Genomic DNA, 22,368 nt, shown 5'->3' with positions numbered 1-22,368 from the left:
TGGGTGATGCAGCAGAGCAGACAGCTAGCAGATAGCAATCTGGTAAGACACCCATCTGTCATTTAAAGCGGCCACGCCTTCAATAATGTCTAACTGTTGGCCTTGATATATTTCAGATGGGTGAGCATTTTCAAAACATTCATTGACAACTTATTTCAATTTGATTTGTTGCTCATGACAACTCTGCCATGTGACATGTTTGTTGTTGCTTAAAACTTACCACATTTTTCACCCTGACCACCTCCCTTCACTCCAGCCCCTGAACCTAATTCTGGCAGCAATTGTGTTTCCTTCATAACACATTTGTGAAAAAAGCATCATGTTCAGAAGCAGGTGGTTTCTTCCAGCCCACTCGACGAGATCAACCACCAGTGCTCTCTTCATCACTTACACACCTACATGACTCAGAAATGTACTGAAAGTCTGTGGTGTACACGGTGAAAAGGAAGGGAGACAGCATTGTCCCCTGTGGAGCTCCAGTACTTAAGACTGAACACTGCAGTCCGACAAGTAAAAATAAATGAATAGATATTAGTTCCTCACATTCTTGCCCTATACCACAACACTCTGTGTGTGTGTGTGTGTGTGTGTGTGTGTGTGTGTGTGTGTGTGCGCGCGCACTGAGAAGAGTCTTGGTGTAATGCAGAAACGATCGTGTTCTCGGGTTGTTGATGAATCATAAATGAACTGTGAGAGTAACATGAGACAGCAGGAATCACATGCATCACCAAACAAATAAGGCACCTCCTCACAGCGTTTAATGCTCACTGACTGACTGCAGATCCCTGGGCCTTCCATGCTAATTCTACTGATCCAGACTCTTTGGGGAAGATCTTCAGAGGAAATAACAGTACTTCTGTGTAGCCAATCAGCAGCCTGGATACTCTGGAGCTCGATACCACTGAGTCACATGCTGAACAGGTGTCAAGTTAAAATAAGTCACCACAGTAACACTGGGATTTTATGTAATTTTGTCTTCAAAATAAGAGCATGGAAATAACATGAATTCACCAAAGCCTAAAGACCCTGCTTTTTATACATCATTTATGCCAGTAATTTACTGAAGACAGATACTTAATACGATTTTTAAAATTTAAATAATGAGCTATATTGTTCAAACCTCAGAAATCATTGGTAGTAAACACATTCCGCCAGCATGAAGAAAATAATCTGCTCTATGTCTCTTTATGAATTTTGACTTTTTAAATCAAATCTCTTTCTTGCTATAACAAGACACTGTCCAAGCATCCACAATGATGATGACTTCTGTACAGCCCACATTATCATCTACTGGGCTGAACAGCATATCCCCATGATCTCATCAAATGGATCATCCAAAGCATGAAATGAGACATAAGCAAGTCTGGTAGACAAGTTATTGTCTGCAATATCTTTTCTACAGGTTATAATAGCATATTTAAGCTTCTTGTCATAACAACATACTCTCATATCTTTTTTTAGTGGCATATTTACTGGAATCAGATCAATAGATATGCCATAATAATGAGAAACACTTTCCTTTGTAAAGACATAAGTTCTTATGTCACATTGGACCTTTTTTCTTATTGTGTTAACTTTCCATTTATATTTTCTGCAAGTTTATATCTAAATGGAGAAGTTCTTTCAGGGATATTCCATGGGGAACGATTGACCTCTTATAAGCCCAATTAACTCAAATCTAAAACGATGTGTAGGAACTAATCCTACCTGACAGGTCGATCCTAGCAGGTGACATGGAGGGGTGCTGATTACAGGGGTTCCACAAGGTTCAGTTCTGGGCCCCCTTCTCTTCTCGCTCTACACAACATCTCTGGCTTCTGTTATTCGCTCGCATGACTTCTCTTACCATTGTTATGACGATGACACCCAGCTGGTCTTGTCATTTCCCCCCGGTGACACTCAAGTGGAGGCACGCATCGCTGCGTGCTTGGCTGACATCTCGATGTGGATGACGACACACCACCTGAAGCTCAACCTGGACAAAACAGAGCTACTGTTCCTCCTGGTGAAGGGTTGCCCGCACCGAGACCTGTCCATCACCATTGACGATACCGTGGTGACGCCAACTCGGACTGCAAGGAACCTGGGTGTGACCCTGGATGACCAACTGTCGTTCTCAGCAAACATTGCATCGGTTACACGCTCCTGCAGTTTCCTGCTCTACAACATCAGGAGGATTCGCCCCTTCCTCACTGACGAGACGGCGCAGGTGATAACCCAATCTCTTGTCATCTCCCACCAGGACTACTGCAACTCACTACTTGCCAGAGCCCCGGCCATCAGACCTCTGGAGCTCGACCAGAAAGCTGCAGCTCGCCTGGTGTTCAATCGCCCCAAGTTCTCCCACACAACTTCCCTTCTCCGTTCTCTACACTGGCTTCCTGTAACATCTCGCATCCAGTTTAAGACTCTGGTGCTAGCCTACAGGGCAGTGAAAGGAACAGCTCCTTCCTATCTCCAAGCCATGGTCAAGCCCTACCCCCCCGCCCGACCTCTCCGCTCTGCTGCCTCGGGGCGATCGGTTGCCCCGTCGCTCAGAGGTCCCTACGGCCGATCGACCCGGTCATGGCTGTTTTCTGTCCTGGCCCCACAGTGGTGGAATGAACTCCCCACTGACGTCAGGACAGCAGAGTCGCTGCCCATCTTTCATCAGGTTGAAAACTCACCTCTTCAAGAAGTACTACCCTGAGCCTTCCACTTAGCACTTATTGTATTCGTATTAGTTTGTTGCACTTATTGTATTTATATTAGTTTGTTGCACTTATTGTATTCGTATTAGTTTGTTTCTGCACTGTACCTTTGCTCTGGTTTATGCTCTTAGATGCTTGTTTAAAAAAGGAGATGCACTTCTGACTTCTGGTGACGAGTAGTTCTCTTGAATAACTATGTTGAATACACTTACTGTAAGTCGCTTTGGATAAAAGCACCTGCTAAATGACTGTAATGTAATGTAATGTAAATGTAAACTAATGTCCACATAATTAGCACAAGCTTGAATATATTTCCAGGAAACTTATTGCTATTTCAAAGCCTTCTCCGTACAAACAGTAATACAGGTCTGGTGGATAAACACTGACTCATTTATGCATTTATCTTTGTTGACCAAAGAAATAGTCAAATCAAAATGTACTGAGTCTAAAAGTAGAGGAATCTGCTTAAATTAACCACCATGTCTACATCTTCAACTGTAGAATGTGAACGCCCAGGCTGCTCAAGCTGCTAAAGCTGCATGTGTGCCATATCAGTTTACAATTATATGATAGCAAATAATATGCACTTATTTTGAAGGCTTCATCTGTAACTTCCTCTGTAGTCTGGTTGTATTGTTTGGAGCTGACGCACCAAGCTCCGTTCTTTCCAGGTTCGACCTGCTGCAGAGCAACCGTCTATTCCCGTGGGCTTGTGTTTGTCTGGATCTGATCTCTGGAGCTGAAACATTTGTTTAAATTGGTTGATTTATTGACCAAGATGGGCTGCGCTGGATTCACCTGCTCCAAACACTCCCTGTGCGCGCTCAACATCCTCTATGTTGTGAGTATCCGCAGCAGAATAGCTACCATATGGATGAATATAGACTGTGTTTTTTTATATCCTGTAAACACAGCGGAGGAAACGTCCTTCTGTAATCAGTACACTGCTGATGCCAGACACCGGTCCATCCATGATTTACTCTGGTACCAGGATCACATGCTCACTGTGTACGCCAGATAAAGCTATTGAGAGAATACACTACAAGTCCCGCTTTTAAAGCGCAATGTTATTTCCTTCCGTCACATTGTATGGCATACAGAGGATGTCCTGTCTTTGCTGATGGCTCTTATCATCGCTGCTTTCTCTATGAACTATAAGTGTGTGTGTGACCCCATCAGGTTCCAGCAGGGCTTCATCTCAGAGAACAAAAGACTCATGGTCCGAGTCCTACAGTCCTCTTATAAAAAGGGCCACAATGTGTTGTGTTGGTGTGGAGATTTGACAATAATCTGCTTTATTTGACAAGTATGCATGCACACACAAGGAATTTGACTGATGATGTCATAATGATGGTGTCATCGGTTTTACCATTCTTTTTTAACTCCGATAGCGCCACGTTAAAGGACGAATTCACATTTTTTTCACTGAAAGCAATAAGTACATGCTCATATATACAGTATATTCAAAAAGTTATTGACTGCTGTAGTTATTCCTCCTGTCCATCGTGGCCGTGAACAGATCCCCTCTCAATGCGATTTCAATGCAAATGAAGGGACTGTGGTTGGCTACAGTATCCGCTGTGCTGCTGTCGATCACTGTGGTGAGCCACAGGGGGGCCCCCAGGGGACGGTCCTCAGACTTCACATTCAAGTCCAAGTCCTGCCACCTGCAAATTCTCTGACCACAGTCGCAGGGGGCAGGACCCCTCTTGTTTCTGTACTTTTAACTTAAATGATGGACTTTTACATTAAGTGAGGTTTTTGACATTTTAGTATTGCTACTTTAATTTAGTAAACAATCTGAATATGTTTTCCTCTACTGTAATGCTTTTAGATAGCAGATATGTCTTCCACTATGTGAACACTATGTATATACAGCTTGCTGTGTGAGGTCAATGTCCACATACATCACAGGAGTTCATATAGGATATGAAGCTAATCCAGGTATTTGTCTGCCTGGCAGGGTTCCATCCTTACAGGATTTTTTAAAATTAAAAACGGCCTGCATCTAATATTTTCATTTGATATCGAAATGAACTTAGAATTATTGTTTCATATTTCACAAATCCTACGAAACTATTTCATACAAATATTGTAGCATTCACTCAGTCTGTGTGTCTGTCCTGCAGATGGTGAGCCTGCTGATGATCGGCATCGCAGCATGGGGGAAGTGGTTCGGTCTGGTCTCCAGTTTCCAGGTGGTGGGAGGCATCATCGGTGTGGGCGTCTTCCTCTTCTTTGTGGCCCTGGCTGGCCTCATCGGGGCCATGAAGCATCACCAGGTCCTGCTCTTCTTCGTATCCTTCACACTGCTCTGGCTGATATAGGATGCTCATATATTATAGCTTTGACATCATTTATGATCTTACCAGCCAGGAAAATGTCCACAGCATGTGTGGTTGAACTGGATCAGTATTTAAATAAATTCATCACTTAATTATACAGAAAGCACTGCTGCTACTCCTTCTGTGGGTTCAAATACATGTTTGCCTTCAGCTGTACAGATGATATCCCTGGTTGGAGCATGGCAGGGATCTCTGCTCTGAATAGCTGAGTTAGCTTGAATGGATTGCTGATGATTTGACACAAGCCTGCAGTTTTCAGTTCTTCAAAGCTGACTTCAGTGGAGCTGTTGTCAGAGCAACAACCCCTTAAACGAATAGGTCAAGAGTTAGGAGTTAGGTGCTGGTTTATTCACATATATCTTTAGTCTAATATGGCCACAACTCTATAATTTGTATATTTCAAAAGTGCACTGTAATCCAAGAGAACTTTATCCAGGTAAAACAACTCAATCTAATCTGGATGAGAGTTTACCGTGTTAGTAAAGCCACATTTTGAGAACGGGGACCACAAATATAAAACACATGTTTAACCCTCTAAATAGTGTGCATATTCACTGTAATTTTACCATCACTGAAAATGTCACAAATGTTAATACAAATCAATTCAACTATTTACCCGTTGTAGCAGTCGTTGCATATACAGTATGTTCAGTCAGTTGTGCACCTGCCATATTTCAGTGGCGGGCCGTGCATTTTATACCTGGGCCTTATGTGCTGTCCTACTGAGCTACGGTCATTTGTTGGTGTAATAATAGACGTAGGCTATTCGTATTAAACCGTTCGGTACGAGGCTTACGAATCGAACAATACGTTTGAATAATACTAGTGCGTTTGGAAAATGCAGAAGCTTAAATTGTGGGAAATATAATGTTTTCGATGGACTGCGCTCATGTAACAGACAACCTGTGACCTTTTGAACCCGGAACAATAACAAAAAACCGAAATAACCCCGCGATGACGGGATGCTTCGTCATTAACGGACAAGTCAGAATCAATGTAATTAACACAATGACAAGAACCAGTCACATACGGCGTCACCGTAACACCGGCCGGCGTTAAATAAAGAAAACACAGGCGAAACACAGGCCGGCGAACGCAACACCGGGCTGAATCTCTCCTTAAAACAAGCTGCGCTGGAAGCAGAGCAACAGAGGAAGACAGGAGCTGTGCAATTAAAAAATAAGAATAAGAAAAAAAATAAGAAAAATTATTAAATTATAAAATAGCTATAACTTTGTGATTCTGTTTAGGCCAGCAGAGAAGGCTTAGCTGGCCCTGACGGCCCACCACTGCCATATTTACAGTTAGATGTTTGTTTCCTGATTTATGTTGTGAAACCTGAATAAATATATTTGAATATTTGAAGCACCACATTCTTACATGAAGAGAGAGTGTAGAATACATATTCTACACTCATGTACATACGTGACCACGAGAGATATCCAGTATGAATCTGTGAGCAGTCTGGCTAAGGAAGCTGTTTTTAATCTCCTACAGGATTCTCTCTTCATCTCAATGTTTGTAAAATTAATTTCCATCCATGTAAGCATGTGCAATACAGAGCATCGTATTTCCCACTCAGTCGTGCAGAGACAGAGCATACAGCTCTATTTCCAGCCTTACACAATCGTCTGTGCTAAATGCACTGGTTTAGTGACACTGGCTGTGAGCAGAATCCTTAACAGTGAATCTCAGTACATGGTTGTTCTGTTCATGGTGTTTATTGTGCAGTTCTCTGTTTCCAGTGCCTGCTTGGCCATCAACAGAGAGCAACAGGTAAGATGTAAGTCTTTCAGTAAGAAAAGCCATCCTATTTTCCTCTCGTTTGATTTGTATTGGTAACTGGCCACCTTGGTCCACTGTTTTGTACCAGAAATACAAATGTTTACACCTGCAGCAGCTTTAAGAGACTTCGCTGTAATGCAGCTATAAAAGTGTGTTCATACCGAACACTGAGGGGATTTTCACTTTACGTTGTTAACTGGACTGTATTCACTGTTCTTGTTGCCCTTTTGTTGTTCTGTTTGTGTATTGTAATAAATACTTGTAATATCATAAATCCTGTTGGTACGTTCTCAGATGTGAGATTTAAGGTGACAGCAGAGAAACTTTCCCTGAAAACATCCTTGTGTCACAGACGTCATTGTGCACAGTGAAGCTCAAACATCCAAGTGAAGGAACAATAAGCAGCCTACTCATGCAGAGAGTTAAACTAGGACTTAAATACTTCAGACTTTTTATGGAAGGTATCTACACTGGGGAAATGAAGTGTGGTGTTCCTGTTTTACAGCACAGCTGCCAAGCTGAAAATATGATGATGCTGCTTTTTCTGGCACCGTAAATAGCCTGCCTGATACATTTACTGATATATACTGTATATTTACCAATATGCTATTTCAGTTACACTCTTCTCATCGGGCGAGAAAATATATCACAAATGACAAGAACAGGTAGTTTGACTTGGCCCATGACAGAGATGCATCAACATGGAGATGGACTTGTAGTGTACAGCGCTTTGAGTGGTCAGAAGACTAGAAAGGTGCGATGCATGTCATCGTTCACCCATTCACACAGACATTCATACAGTGATGGCACGAAGACTGTTTACATGTTTACAGTTTACATGTCCAAGTGTTCTTACTGAACCCCAAATAGCTCCTGAAGGCTTTTCCATGTGTATCGCTCCTGATGGGCAGGTGGCACCTTGTATGGTATCTCTGCCACCAGTGTAAGAATGGGTGAATGCTGGCTTGAGTTGTAAAGCGATTTGAGTGGTTTGAGAAAAGCACAATATTAATACAGTCTATTTACTGAATAATCCCAGTCACTGATTACTGCATGTACTCACTATGTGACAGGCGCCTGTGATTTCTACAAAAACCAACCAACCTACTCTGAACATTTACTACCTTACCATACCATACCTTACCATACCTTACCATACCATACCTTACCATACCATACCTTACCATACCATACCATACCATACCTTACCTTACCATACCTTACCATACCATACCTTACCATACCATACCTTACCTTACCTTACCATACCTTACCATACCTTACCATACCATACCATACCATACCATACCTTACCTTACCATACCTTACCATACCATACCTTACCATACCATACCTTACCTTACCATACCATACCATACCTTACCTTACCTTACCTTACCATACCTTACCTTACCTTACCATACCATACCTTACCTTACCTTACCATACCATACCATACCTTACCTTACCTTACCTTACCTTACCATACCTTACCTTACCATACCTTACCTTACCTTACCTTACCATACCTTACCTTACCATACCATACCATACCTTACCTTACCATACCATACCTTACCTTACCTTACCATACCTTACCTTACCTTACCTTACCATACCTTACCATACCATACCTTACCATACCTTACCTTACCATACCTTACCTTACCATACCATACCTTACCTTACCATACCATACCTTACCTTACCATACCATACCTTACCTTACCATACCTTACCATACCTTACCTTACCATACCTTACCATACCTTACCTTACCTTACCTTACCATACCTTACCTTACCTTACCATACCTTACCATACCATACCTTACCTTACCATACCTTACCATACCTTACCTTACCTTACCATACCATACCTTACCTTACCATACCTTACCATACCATACCTTACCTTACCTTACCATACCATACCTTACCATACCTTACCTTACCTTACCATACCATACCTTACCTTACCTTACCATACCTTACCATACCATACCTTACCTTACCTTACCATACCTTACCATACCTTACCTTACCATACCATACCTTACCTTACCTTACCTTACCATACCTTACCTTACCTTACCTTACCATACCATACCTTACCTTACCATACCATACCATACCATACCTTACCATACCATACCATACCTTACCTTACCTTACCTTGCTTTACTGCTTTTTTCTTCTCTGGTCCAGTCACCAAGAGCTGTCTGTTCTGAGCTGTTCCGTCTTGACTCTCTCTCTCGACCACACACACACACACACTACAGTCTGAGCTATTCCTAAAAGCGGATATGCTACTCTTATAACACTGTCTTCCACTTTAACTTGAGTCAGCTTGTCACTGTCACTAGCACTACTGAGGACAGGGGAGCAGTGGATGAAGAGACACGTTATTTTTCATTACCAAAAAATAAGATTCAGGCTCTTCATCGCTGCCCCCACAGCTTGTGTTAGCTGTTAAATCACAATAACCGGGACAAGGTGTATATATGTATCCAGTATCCCGGTTTCTTTTGGAGTACTCCAGCTAGCATATACGGGTTTCTCATAAATACAGATATGGGCTCATGAAATCGTGATACGGTGATTATGTCTACACATGAACGGGATACTTAAAAAACCTGATCAAAAACAGGATATTTGTGTCTGTGAACACACTCAATGACTACTGCTACTATTACTACTACTGTTACTACTGATACTACTTCCACTAGTAATACTTTTGATACTACTATAATTCAGTAATTTACACACAGCAGTAAAGAACAGTAAAGCGTGGTGTTGTCCTGTCTATGTGCTGCAGGATCGCCTGCTGGAGGTGGGCTGGAATAACTCTCAGAGCACTCAGAGGGATGTGGAGAAGAGCCTCAACTGCTGTGGCTTCAAACAGGTGGACCCCAACCTCACTTGTGACGCTGTGAGTTTGGATTAATGAAATGTTTCCAGGCCCCTGCTACATTTCAATTCTATTTATTTTTGTATAGCCCAAAATCCCAATTCACCAATTTGCTTTACAATTTCAGCATGTTAAAATTGTTGGTCAAATTATATCGACGCCTCTAACCATGCTGTGGGAAGTATTTGCTTTGTATTTGTCTGAAGCAAGTTTTGTGTCTCCTGTTCTCCTGCAGGCTTGTTTCCCCAACCGCTCCTGTCTGCCCTGTGCAGATAAGATCCAGGAACATGCTGGGGAGGTTCTTCACTTCGTAGGAGGGATCGGACTCTTTTTCAGCTTTACTGAAGTGAGCTATCACAACTACAACACTGCTGAGTTGCTAGATGCTGTGCACAGTTTAATGATAAAAACGTATTTATAACTTATACAATATTTGTGCTGACGTACCCAGGCTGTCTCCACATTCAAACACACACACTGGTTACATTGCCACCAACAGTAAATGAGAAAAAGGGATACAGTCCTACCTTCATCGGAATTGTCGAGAGATTGTGGGTATCGAAAAGTGAAAGGAAAGGGGTGGTGCTGAGAAACTATGTGGGAGAAAACAGGACGCAGCCAAGTGCACTGAAATAACATATATTATATGCAGGTGGGCAGTCAATATGCTCGTCAAAATGCTACATTCACCAACATAATTGAATGGTTACATCTTAAAGGAAGCAATATACGACAGTAAGAGCATTAATATCTCATCAAACAACTATAGTCTACAAAGATCTAGAGGAGTAACGTCTCCCTGATCAGAGAGTGAAGTCTCTCTCTCTCTCTCTCTCTCTCTCTCTCTCTCTGTGTATGTGGTTATCAGAGCTCCTCCTCTCTTTGTTCACATAGCCGGCCTATGTTAGTACATGTGAGCATGCCTTTTAGTGCACGTTAGTACATGTTAGTGCATGTGAGCATGCCTTTTAGTGCACGTTAGTACATGTTAGTACATGTGAACGTGCCCCACTGGGTAGCTCACGGTCGCCGCTCTGCACAGCTGATAACGCCCTCCAGACCGACAGCTTCGTCGTGGAAACTTAGCACCCATCCTCCAGTTCTCCCTCAACACCGTTAACTCTGTCAGCACTTTCCGTCTAGTTAGGACTTTTACCACCTTTAGCTACGAGCTGTAGTAGTAGTAGTAGTAGTAGTAGTAGTAGTATCAGTGGGAGTAGTCGTCGCATCAGCAGTTGTAAGAGCCAAATTCAATTTGCTGTAAAATATTTTTTTGCATTTTCATGTTTAACTTTAATCAGACGCTACAGCAGTAGTAGGAGTAGTAGCAGTAGCATCTGTATTATACCTAGTAGAAGTAGTTGTATCAACAGTTGTTTTATTAACAGTAGTAGTAGTAGTTGTTGTTGTAGAAGTAGTTGTTTTAACAGTAACAATGTCATCAGTATTAGTAGTAGCATTAGTTGTACCAGCAGTAAGCTCCCCCCTAGTCTTCAGGTGCTATTTGTGGTGGGTACTTACGCACTAAAACCCGCAGGCCCGGTAAAGCAACCAGGAACTGGCCACCCACCTGCAGCCTCGGACGTGCCCCCGAGACAACTGCTCCAACCACTTTCATCACCACACTATCAAACTTCCCCCAACGAACTCCAAAGGGAATCCGCTCTTCAACCTAACAGGAACAGAACAGCAGCAATTGACTCACACTGTATACAGGACCACCCAAACTCTGTTCTACAAAAATCTCCCAAAATGTCTCCCAAACTACCAGACTGAACCTCTCATCACCAAACGAGGTGCCTGGTAGGCTACTACTGGGGTTTGGCGTGCAATTCGAAATACAAGGGGCAGCGAAACGCAATGGACACCCCTCACATTTTTGTGTACTTCTGACTTTATTGCACGTTTGTTTGCAAACTATTCTCTGTACCCCAGCTTCATCTGTGCCCTGTGAAAGAGTGTTTTCTAAAGCAGGCGAAATAATGTAAAAAAAAAAAAAGAAACCGCCTGAAGCCCAGCACTGTGGAAAAGTTATTTTTAAATAAAAATGAATAAAATGTTTTACGTGTTACATGTTGTCCATAGTAACATAAGGACAGTCACAAACCAAGGAATACAGGCCCGTGAGAGAGGGTAGAGAGGGTTGTCCGGTAACCGCAAGGTCGGTGGTTCAAGGCTTGGCTGCTACATGTCCTGTGCCGAAGTGTACCTGAGCAAGACACTGAACCCCCCTAACTGCTCCCCGGGTGCTTCTCAGCAGCCCACTGCTCCGTATAAGCTAAGGATGGGTTAAATGCAGAAGTCAAATTTCGTATATATGTATATGACAATAAAATCCTAACATTTTTTTAAACTTCTCACATCACAACCCTCTCCCCAATTTGTTTCCACTTTCCCTTTTGACCCCGCCATTGTATCATAAAGACAGACACCATATTAAGTTCATAAGTTATGTATCACGCATCACAAACATCATTCATTCATTTATTCAATTCAATGCTTCACACACCAAAGCCATGGTGTTATTTTAATCACTCTGCCTGTTTTACATGTATTGTCCACTTGATGGCGCAGTAGAGCAGATGAAGCACCATGAAGCTTCGGCCCATGAGTGAACCAATTGGATGGAAAGCTTCAATGCTTCATGAAGCTTCATCTCGCCGTCACTATAATAAATAGACATTTATTTAAAGAGCAACTAACCAAACTAAACTAAACAAACAATCAATCAATCAAATAAAGCAGCAGCCGTGTCAGCCCAGGCAAGTCAGAGAGGAGAGGAGGGCCGAGAGCCCTGCCATGGTCAGGTGGTGGATCTTTATAGCTGGCCACTTCCAGCAGGCTCAGGTGGGGCTCGTTAGCTGCCGATCAACATCCTGAAAGACAGAGTAGACAGCAAACAGGATGCAGACCCCTAGTGGATGGGAGGGGTCGTCACAATGCCAATCATTTAGTTTTTCATATTTGCTGATAACTCAAACACGCTCCTTTTGGTTCCCAACACTAGTAGATTAGTAGATACATTGATTGTGGGTTTGAAACACATACATAAGCAGCTGTTTATGTGTGTCTCACAGTATCTAACGGTTATTGTGTTTTTATTTCAGGTTCTGGGGGTGTGGATCACATATCGCTACAGGAACCAGAAGGACCCCCGAGCAAACCCCAGTGCTTTCCTGTGAGACAGCATCAGCCCATCTGCACTGTCACCTCACCACCTCTATGGACCTTCTCTGGGCTTTAACTGTAGATACAACACTGTCCTGTGTGTTTCCACTGATTGTTGCAGTGATGCTCTTTTGACATGATGTGTTTGGTTTGTCAAGAGTGAGATGTGTTCTTAAAACAAGTGGTTGTGTGTGAAGGAACAGCACACATGTTGCCTCCAGTGTGACAGCTCTGCCTAAGAAAGTGTCTGAACATATGCAGTTAGTACACTGAGGAGTTGTGGGTGTAAAAGAGGCAATATTGTTCCAGCAGTCTGTTGTATATTCCAAAAGTATTCATGCAGCCTGCCTGATGTTGACCCTGAACACTGTTATTTTCCCTTTGTTGCTGTTGTTTGTCTGCCTGACTGAATGCAATAATGTCAACTATTACTCTGCATATTGATATGACTACATTATTTTGACCATCTGTGAAAGTATGGATATTGTGTGAGGGTGTGTGTGTGTGTGTGTGTGTGTGTGTGTGTGTGTGTAACTGGTCTACCAGTGTGTCTTGCTCCTGGCTGCGTGTGGTATATTTGGCCTTTTGCATGACTCTTTTGCAAATATGAGCTACTATGAGAGCTGTAATGATGTTTCTGTAAACAACCTGTTTGAGCCTTTGTACTGTAAACCACAATAAGACACCAATGGATAAAAATACATCTTTTTCCCTGGCTATTTGTCTTTTGCTATCAATTGTGTTTTACAAGTGTCTAAAATGTTTGAATTTAATAGTGCAAAAAAATATTTTTGTCTGTTATTCAGTCCTAAAGATCTTATTTTCTTTAAAAGAAAGAAGTGAAGAAATATGTCAGCACAGTAATATTATTTCAAGTTAAAATACAAGTTCCATAAGGTTCTTATTGAACTGAGTCAGTATCTTGACAATTCAATCAGGAGACACAAGTAAGATGAAGGAAAGATACTTATAAACATTATCGTTATAAACAGTTGACGTGTGATGATAGTCTTAACATAGCCTTTGGTGCTTGGACTCTACAGGGAGATTTGTAATGGAGGGGCATCTTCCCTGAGCAGCAGCAAGATAAACCCCCTGTGGAGTCCAGGCACTGGCTAAGGAGGATGATGAAGATGATGAAGCTGATGGTAAATGGACTAAATGGAATGTATAGTGCTTTTCTAGTCTTTCGACCACTCAAAGCGCTATGAATGGGTGTGAATGTTAGTTAGTGCTGATGGTCAGGTGGCTCCTTGCATGGTAGCCCCTGTCATCAGTGTGTGAATGGGTGAATGATGACATGTAGCGTCCATAAATGGTCGACGCAAAGCACCTTATGAATGTTGATGCATAAACATGAGCCTGCTGATGTATGTGTAAAACAACGAGAAACGTATTGTAGAACCATAGACTATGCGTAGAACAGAACGAGAAATGTAATGTAGAACCATAGACTGTATGCGTAGAACAGATTGAGAAACGTATTGTAGAACCATAGACTGTATGCGTAGAACAGAACAAGAAACGTATTGTAGAACCATAGACTGTATGCGTAGAACAGAACGAGAAACGTATTGTAGAACCATAGACTGTATGCGTAGAACAGAATGAGAAACATATTGTAGAACCATAGACTGTATACGTAGAACAGAACGAGAAACGTATTGTAGAACCATAGACTGTATACGTAGAACAGAACGAGAAACTTATAGACTGTATGCGTAGAACAGATTGAGAAACGTATTGGAGAACCATAGACTGTATGCGTAGAACAGAACGAGAAACGTATTGTAGAACCATAGACTGTATGCGTAGAACAGAATGAGAAACGTATTGTAGAACCATAGACTGTATGCGTAGAACAGAACGAGAAACGTATCTGAGTTAAGATATAACATTGCTGTTTGACATAACTTCAGACAACACCAAATCAAATGTCTGTTCTGAGACATATATTAGTTTCTGACCCTTTAACCAAATCTCATACATTCTGGTCACTCTATGTGATATTTGAATGACTAATGTAACACTTTAAACTGTGAAGACCTCTGATTTAAAGCATCAATCTTTTAATATCAACAATGGATCACAAAAAGGCCTAAGCTCCGTACAATAGCTGCTCAGCAGACCAGCTGGTGGACATTAAGCTCCAGTGCTAATGTTGCTCTGTGTCAGCTGGATGTTTGAACATGCCACTCCTTGCTAATGTGTGATGCTGTGTTCACACCAAACAATTCGCACTGCGTTTGGTGTGACCGCACCTTTAGAAGGTGATAATGTAACTTCTGGTGTTTACTGCCCCCACGTGGCCAAAATAATGAAAAAGCTATTTTACCATTTTAGTTCTCATTTACTGTCAAATATCAGATATCTAACAATATCTGCAAAAAAACACTATGTCTTCATATTTTCATATCAAAATCCAGTCATCTTTTCTGCCCCCTTTAAGAGGTCCAATCAAATGCGAAGGATTTTATGTAAATCCATCTTGGAGCTGTACACCTCTCAACTATTCTGTTTCACTGGGGGATACATCACAGGACAGACGATAAAGGGACTTTAGAAAGAAAGTGGGGTGATGAGGGGGGACTGTGGCTCAATGGTAGAGCAGGGTCGTCCTTCAATCAGAGGGTCAACGGTTTGATCCCCGGCTCCACTAGTCCATGTCGACGTGGCCTTGGGCAAGACACTTAACTGCAAATTGCTCCCGCAGGCTGTTCCTGCAGTGTATGAATGGGTATGACTGATTAGTTATTGATTGATTGGACTCCTTATGGGCAGTTGGTACCTTGCATGATAGCCCCTGCCATCAGAATATGAATGGGTGAATGATGACATGGAGTGTTAAAGCGCTTTGAGTGGTCGGATGACTAGAAAAGCGCTATATAGAAAAGTACAGTCCTTTTCTTTTTATGTAGACACTTGGAGGGTGATGATAAGGATGAATGGTACAGTATTTTACAAGTTAGAAGGTCCTTACTGTTAATATAGGCTGAATGCAGTCCAATACTCTGCTGTTGCTCTAATGTTCAGAGATATTGACACTACAATTGTTTAAAAGTATGTTGATTATCAGTCACCCAAATCTTAGGCACAAGCTCACAAGCTAAGTGGCTGGCAACCTGCCAGGAGGCTATGTGCCCTGCAGGCCTTACTGAGGGAATATAGATACCTGAGCTCTCTAACACCTATTACTATTTTAAAAAAAGCTCTATACTGAGGCTCAAAATGTATTTCCTTCATTTCATCCAGTCCTTAATTTACATGTATTAGTATGTAGTAGCAGTAGCAGCATGAGAGCTAAATATGACCATAAATATGCTGTGTAATATTCATGAGTTGTTGAGTTGTATATCTCTTGGCAAATAAAACAGCACACTCTCCATCTTGTGTGTATGAACAGTTTCATATTTATTCAAAAGACATTCTGGATGTACAGCAATAATAACAAATGTAAGAATCAGAAGGGGACCTTCCCAGTGCTTCGTTTTCCACATGTTAACGGTAGTGACAGCATGTGACTGGCATCATGTGTGTTCCTCGTCCTCATGCTCACAGCTCAGACTTCAGGAGCTTCTTAGCCTTTTCCATGTTGCTCTTCACTGAGGGAGAGGCAGGAAACATTTACATTGAATCAGTCTGTGTTTCATGGGCACAAACAGACACCGCTGGCCAGCCTCAGAGTTAGCAGTAGCACTTACAGAGTTTGATGTCCGCAGGTTCGTAGGCATACATGCGGTTGGAGTAGCGACCCACGATGTCGGCCCTCACCGTCATTGCGGGATCTGTAAGGACATTATTGCTACTGGCTGAGCAGGAGTTTTGCTTGTATCAAAGGTATCAAAGGTGAAAATGTCTTCTCACACATTTGCAGCTAATGCCTTGTATGAAAAGTGAATCTTTCAGTCTGTAGAACTAGTTAGACAGGATTTGTTAACAGGAAACATCGTGTTACAAGATATCTCTTACCAACAAAAATGATTCTGGGGACATACTGTCCATCAGGAGACAGATGTTTGTCTGTGGTTTCATACTGTAGGGGAGAGAAGGAATAACAGCTCACAAACATACTGAACCATGCCATCTCACAGCATCGGACCTAAAGTATTACTATGAGCAATGGGGTCCAACAGTTATTAGTTATTATTTGACATGACAGATTCCAGTATTTTGTGGTCCGAGCTCAGATTGAAAACAGTGACAAATCTCTATGCACCAATCCTAGTTTAGCTATATGAAAATGACAATAGGGGGACAGTTCATGTTGACTATTAAAGAATATTTAAGCTAAACCTTTACTTTAATCATTGCTAGTTTAATGGTGAACACTACACTACTAATCTAATGGTAAGTTAGTACTTACCATTAGATTGAGGACGATGAAGTCCTCGTCAAGCATTCTCTGGATCATGTTGTCCTCAGATAAACCCTTCTTGAGTTCTGCAGGAGAAACCGGATTTTAATTCAACAACTCAGTCCAGGCAGCTCATGAGGTCGGTGCAGAAGAGCACCAGGATGTCACGTCACACGTGCAAACAAATGACTGCTTGCCCTTCCAACAGGTTTGGCAAGTTTGGTACATTTCTTTCTCTGCATGAACAGAGACCAGGAGTTGGACTTACCCTGGCTGTGTGGACAGTCCTCAAGGTGAAAGAGGACCATCAGAGGCTTGTTTCTAAAACACAAATCAGCTTCACTTACAGTACATTTAATCATCAACTTCAATGAAAGTCAGTGTCAGTGCTGGAATTATTTGTTACCTTGACCTGGCCCAGTAGAGAGCCTCCTCGTACGTCTGAGCCCAGATCAGCTGATCGCCCCAACCTGGACAGACATGGACATTTCCTCAATATTCATCATACTATACTTTAGTCTCAGCCATTCAGCCTAGAGAGGCAGATAATGCTCACATACCTCTGGCCAGAGTCTGAGGGATCCTTTTGCCAGATTTAGGGATGTATTTCCCGGAGGTGGAGGACATGGCCACCAGGACCAAGAGGACGGACAACGCCGCTTTGATCATCTTTAAGCTTTACTGGAACATGAGGAGCAGACAAAGTCACGGAGTGAGCAAACAGTGTGATAAATGAAGAAACAGCATCAAAATGACAGAAAAGTAAACTCCCCCTCCCTTTGAGAAGGAACCTCGTCTAGTTCCTATTACAGAACAATCTGCAGCGTTATTCATGATTATTTTATTGAACTGGAAGCAAGTGAAGAGAGAGAAGGATATGACAATCTACACGTGGGTGTAGTTGTTATGTGGTATGCAGTGTTACTAATTCAATTGCAAAATAAATGTAATTGTAATCAGTAACAGTTACTGAGAAAAAAGTATGTCATTAAATTACAGATACTAATCAAGGACAGCCAGGATGAAATGCTCCATCAACAAGTTATTTCTAGGTTTGTCAGTTATTACAAAATAATAGCACAGTTGGAATTCGAATCATGTTGTTGGATACAGAAATAAAATTGACTTAACTGAAGGTTCAGCATTTGCGGACTGAAGAGAAAGTTAAATGAATGCTGGCTCTTACCTGTTCCTGAGTGGCCAGGTGAGAATGTAGGTAGACCGCCGCTCCAGGATCTGCTGTGCCTCCACTCTCGTCTGTCCCTATTTAAACACCCGTTTACCTGCGGGCCCGCCCTCTTCCCATCCCCCACCTTCTGCTCCGCCGGAATACCACGGTGATTCATATTTCATTTGGTTTACAAACCAAACTCCCTTGAGGAAATTGCTAAAGGTTTCCGTGTATGTTGCCAAATGCATCAAGATGTAAGATAATGAGCATTATAAATTAGGCTAGATTAAACCTTGAAAGCATCACAAGTATCCTATACTTTATACTTGTACTATCCCACTTAATATCAATATCATATGTTTTATCATAAGTCTCCTATATTTTGTTCATCTTCTTCCTCTGAAATGTAGAAGTGCTGGTGAGCGAGAACAATAGGAACCAATTCTAAATGTAGATTCTGACTATATGCGAATGTAGAACACTATTACATGTAGGCTATTCTACTGCTGGACGATAAACTGCGCACTCTTAAATGATCAGATTTCTTCATGGGATTTGGCATTCTGTTCTGCTCACTTGTCCTTAACGGGGCTTCATCCCATTGTATAATTCATCTGAAGCAGTTTGGACACTGGTGGATATTTAGTGGTTTTATTCATTCATGTGTGATAGGCTCTGGACGACAATGATGATTGGTCTGTATGTGAATGGCTCGAGACACAACTTGACACTGAATGCGTCTTTCCTACAAAGTCAGAACATTGATTCAGACATGAGGATGCTCAGTAAATGATTTGCATCCAGGTTTCCTAACCACAGTGAGCACTCAAATGGGAGCGAGACAGTGTTTACTCTTCTTTGAATCAGATGGTGTGTAAGTAAGACTTGGTTCTTCTCCCTATATTCACATGTTGGTGTGTGTGTCAGCAGTCTCATGCTATGTATTCCTATTCATGTATTATTTATTTAAGCGTGCTCTGTGTCAGTTGTGATTTCATTGTTATGTTACTATAATTGGGCTATGCATCTTCTATCGTAATATTCCACTGGACACATCATAGGATTAAGGTGGTGTGTTTAATACTTAAAGTGCTTTTCTGTGTTACTTGTAGCCTATGTTGTCACTCTATAATATATTATGGGATGTCCACAGCCTGGAATCAACACCAGTCAGAGGAAGTGTGAGCTCTTCAGGTGTTGCAGCAGGATACAGAGACACATAGTGAATGTCCACAGTGCATTAATGATAGGAGACATTAGGTCTGTCGGTCCTCCTCCTAGAAAATGTGAAGATTTGTGACTGAAAACGAATCTAATCCTACGTTATTTTGAATCATTATTGTTTCTATAGAAACAACCCCAAAAGCTAAAAGAACAGAACTTGCTGTAGTTATATGTAATTATTGCACATGTCACAGCCTGGGTCAGAACATTGAATTATTCTGGAAATGTTGTAAAATCACATTCTGTTAATCAAAAGAGAAGATTCAGAAAACGTTGAAGCTTGTCCCCCCCCCCCCCCCCCCCCGGTGCCGTGCCGTGCCGTGCCGTGCCGTGCCAGGCCGGGCCGGGCGTCAGCTCTTCACATGCTCTCCACATTGTCTTTCTGTTCATGCGGGTTTTGAGTCGCTGCGCGGTTATGAATCACCCAGAGAACCTGACATGGGGAGGACAGAGAACTGAACCGGCAGCTTGTGAGAAGTGCCAGTGCACAAAAAGTCCCGGAACGTTGAAGAGTGACACGTGTAGTAGCACTGAGGGCGTCTAGAGTTGTGCAATCTCTCAACATGAACGGACATTGAAATGTAAAGGAGTCTGAGGTTTATCGTGAAGCATCTCAACAGTGTCCTGTATCCTGCAGCAGGGGGCTCAGCGAGACCTGCTGCTGTGAATGGCAGCTTTGTTTAATGACTCAATGAGTCCTGCATCCTGGAACAGCAGATCCTCTGTCTCTAATCGTCCACACCAGATCCACCTGCAGACTACTGCTGCTGTAAACACGTCTCTCCTCTCCTAAGGAGTTTTATCTGGAACAAACATTAGAGTTTAACAAGGCAAGAAGCAAGACATGAAATCATGAAACACAAGGACAATAAAATGATATCAAATGCTGAGTATGCATGTTATGACTAATGTGTTGTGAATTGTTATTTGCATTCATATTTTTCAATTAAACTTAGGTTAAAAGAGCCACCCACATCTGTGTTTTTGTTCAAAGATCCAAGCTTTTAGTGGTCAGACACATGGTATTTCTCAAGCCACTAGTTTTTAAAAATGAATGGTGAAGAAATAATTTATTTTTAAGCCGTTGGGCGGCCAGGTTGTTGAAAAATCATCCTTCAGCAGGACATGTGCTTCAGTGGACTGGGCCGCTTTCCTCTGGCCCTCTGGAAAAGGTTTTAATTAACCGCTTATTAACATTTAGATCTGCAGATTTTATGGATTGTTGTTAATGACTGTAACATGTTTGTGTTTTGAGGTTTTCTACTCAAATAAGTGGATCTCCAGTTAAGTTACTCCTTTTACAAAATCATGAAATAATCATGGAGGACTATATAACCATGGCACCCAACAGCAATTTCAGTGATTAACAAATATTGTGAGAAAGGTAACCGAGACTTTTGGGTTATTATTGAAAAGTTGGTTCCATGAATGTAACAAACACCACGCTTTGGGTGAAAATGAAAGCAGTGTAGATGAAAGTTTAATGGATATATTCCAAATAACAAAAGTGGCACCTGTTAGACAGAATTAATCTGTCTGGATTAATCTACATTTGGTGCTGTAGTGAGTATTTGTGGCAGCAGTTACAGTGCATGTTGGATTGAGTCAGCCCTAATCTTCATTAACATTTCTGGATTCACATGTAGAATCTGTTGGCAATGGGGCAATACTTTTAGTATTGGAAGCTTTCTGGTTTTCTGTCCAGTCCGAGTGGTATTGATCAGGCTTTGGTTGAATGCAGGTAAACATTCTGTGTAGAGAGCAAAAGAGGCGCAACGTGTTAGCCAAAAAGCAATCTGGGAACCCATCGGCTATCATCCGACGATGATTTTGCTTATTACTGGTTTAAAATCACTTGTAAACTGGCTACTTGTGAAATAATCTGGTCGTACACGCCGTCTCACAACTCCAACTCCAGTCTTGCATCTCAAGTTGCTAATTGGACTGTTAACAATGAGCAGCTCACAGAAGAGGAAGTCTTGGCCCAGATATCTGATGGCTACACCGGAACCCTGCAAACATTGCCCCTTGCAGCCGGAGGCTAATCCGCCTGAGACCGATAGCCGATGGGTTCAGATATGGATCGCAAACCCTAACCCTACCCCTCCTGATGGGCAGGTGGCAAATAGCATGGCAGCCTCTGCCTACAGTGGATGAATGTGGAAGTGAATGGCTGAATGCTGACATGTAGTGAACAGCTCTTTGAGTGGTCAGAAGACGAGACATTCCAACAGCATTCAGTCAAATAGAAACATTGTCTCTTTCTGATTGAATTGTATTGCTGCTTTAGTCCTTAGTGAAGCTGCTTGCTCATACTGTTTCCTGTACTACACTCATTGCATTACTCTAGTCCAGGGGTCTTCAACGTTTTTCAGGCCAAGGACCCCCAAACTGATAGAGAGATGGAGCAGGGACCCCCGACTATATATATTGTATAAAATTGTGTTTTATATTAAATGGGCCTAGTGCCATGTATAAACATACCTCTTTATTGTGCATTCAATACTAAGATATTCAAATAATACACAGGTTCATATATTCATGTTTTTATTTTAAACATGTGAAGGTACAGTGAGTAGGGAGGCCGTGCCACTGCCATTTATAAACATACCTTGTCAGCTGATACCAATGCCAATATCAACATTGTCTGTCAATTACATGATAATCATGCACACAAGCTATTCAAATTGATGTTTTCATTTTAAACATAAATGTGGAAAC

The 22,368-nt window shown here is 41.9% G+C and overlaps 2 protein-coding genes across 2 annotated transcripts; one reads left to right on the top strand and one right to left on the bottom strand.

Moving 5' to 3' along the window:
- The first annotated feature begins 3,373 nt into the window (after positions 1-3,373).
- tspan13b (tetraspanin 13b) lies at positions 3,374-13,605 on the top strand. The gene is made up of 6 exons (XM_076105711.1): positions 3,374-3,531; positions 4,820-4,987; positions 6,731-6,811; positions 9,638-9,751; positions 9,966-10,076; positions 12,838-13,605. Exons 1-6 carry the CDS (start codon positions 3,469-3,471, stop codon positions 12,910-12,912), a joined length of 612 nt encoding a protein of 203 aa, XP_075961826.1. The 5' UTR covers positions 3,374-3,468; the 3' UTR covers positions 12,913-13,605.
- Positions 13,606-16,450: 2,845 nt separating this feature from the next.
- On the bottom strand, positions 16,451-17,921 carry agr2 (anterior gradient 2). The gene is made up of 7 exons (XM_076105715.1): positions 17,813-17,921; positions 17,659-17,722; positions 17,521-17,573; positions 17,262-17,338; positions 16,868-16,931; positions 16,600-16,683; positions 16,451-16,500 (listed from the first exon to the last, which is right to left on the bottom strand). The coding sequence occupies exons 1-7, from the start codon at positions 17,919-17,921 to the stop codon at positions 16,451-16,453; spliced, it is 501 nt and encodes a 166-aa protein (XP_075961830.1).
- Between the last annotated feature and the right edge of the window lie 4,447 nt (positions 17,922-22,368).

This window comes from Anarhichas minor, unplaced genomic scaffold (assembly GCF_050575085.1).
Source record: "Anarhichas minor isolate MPS153535 unplaced genomic scaffold, ASM5057508v1 ptg000033l, whole genome shotgun sequence".
Lineage (NCBI taxonomy): Eukaryota > Metazoa > Chordata > Actinopteri > Perciformes > Anarhichadidae > Anarhichas > Anarhichas minor.
This window is presented reverse-complemented; position numbering and strand designations above follow the sequence as displayed.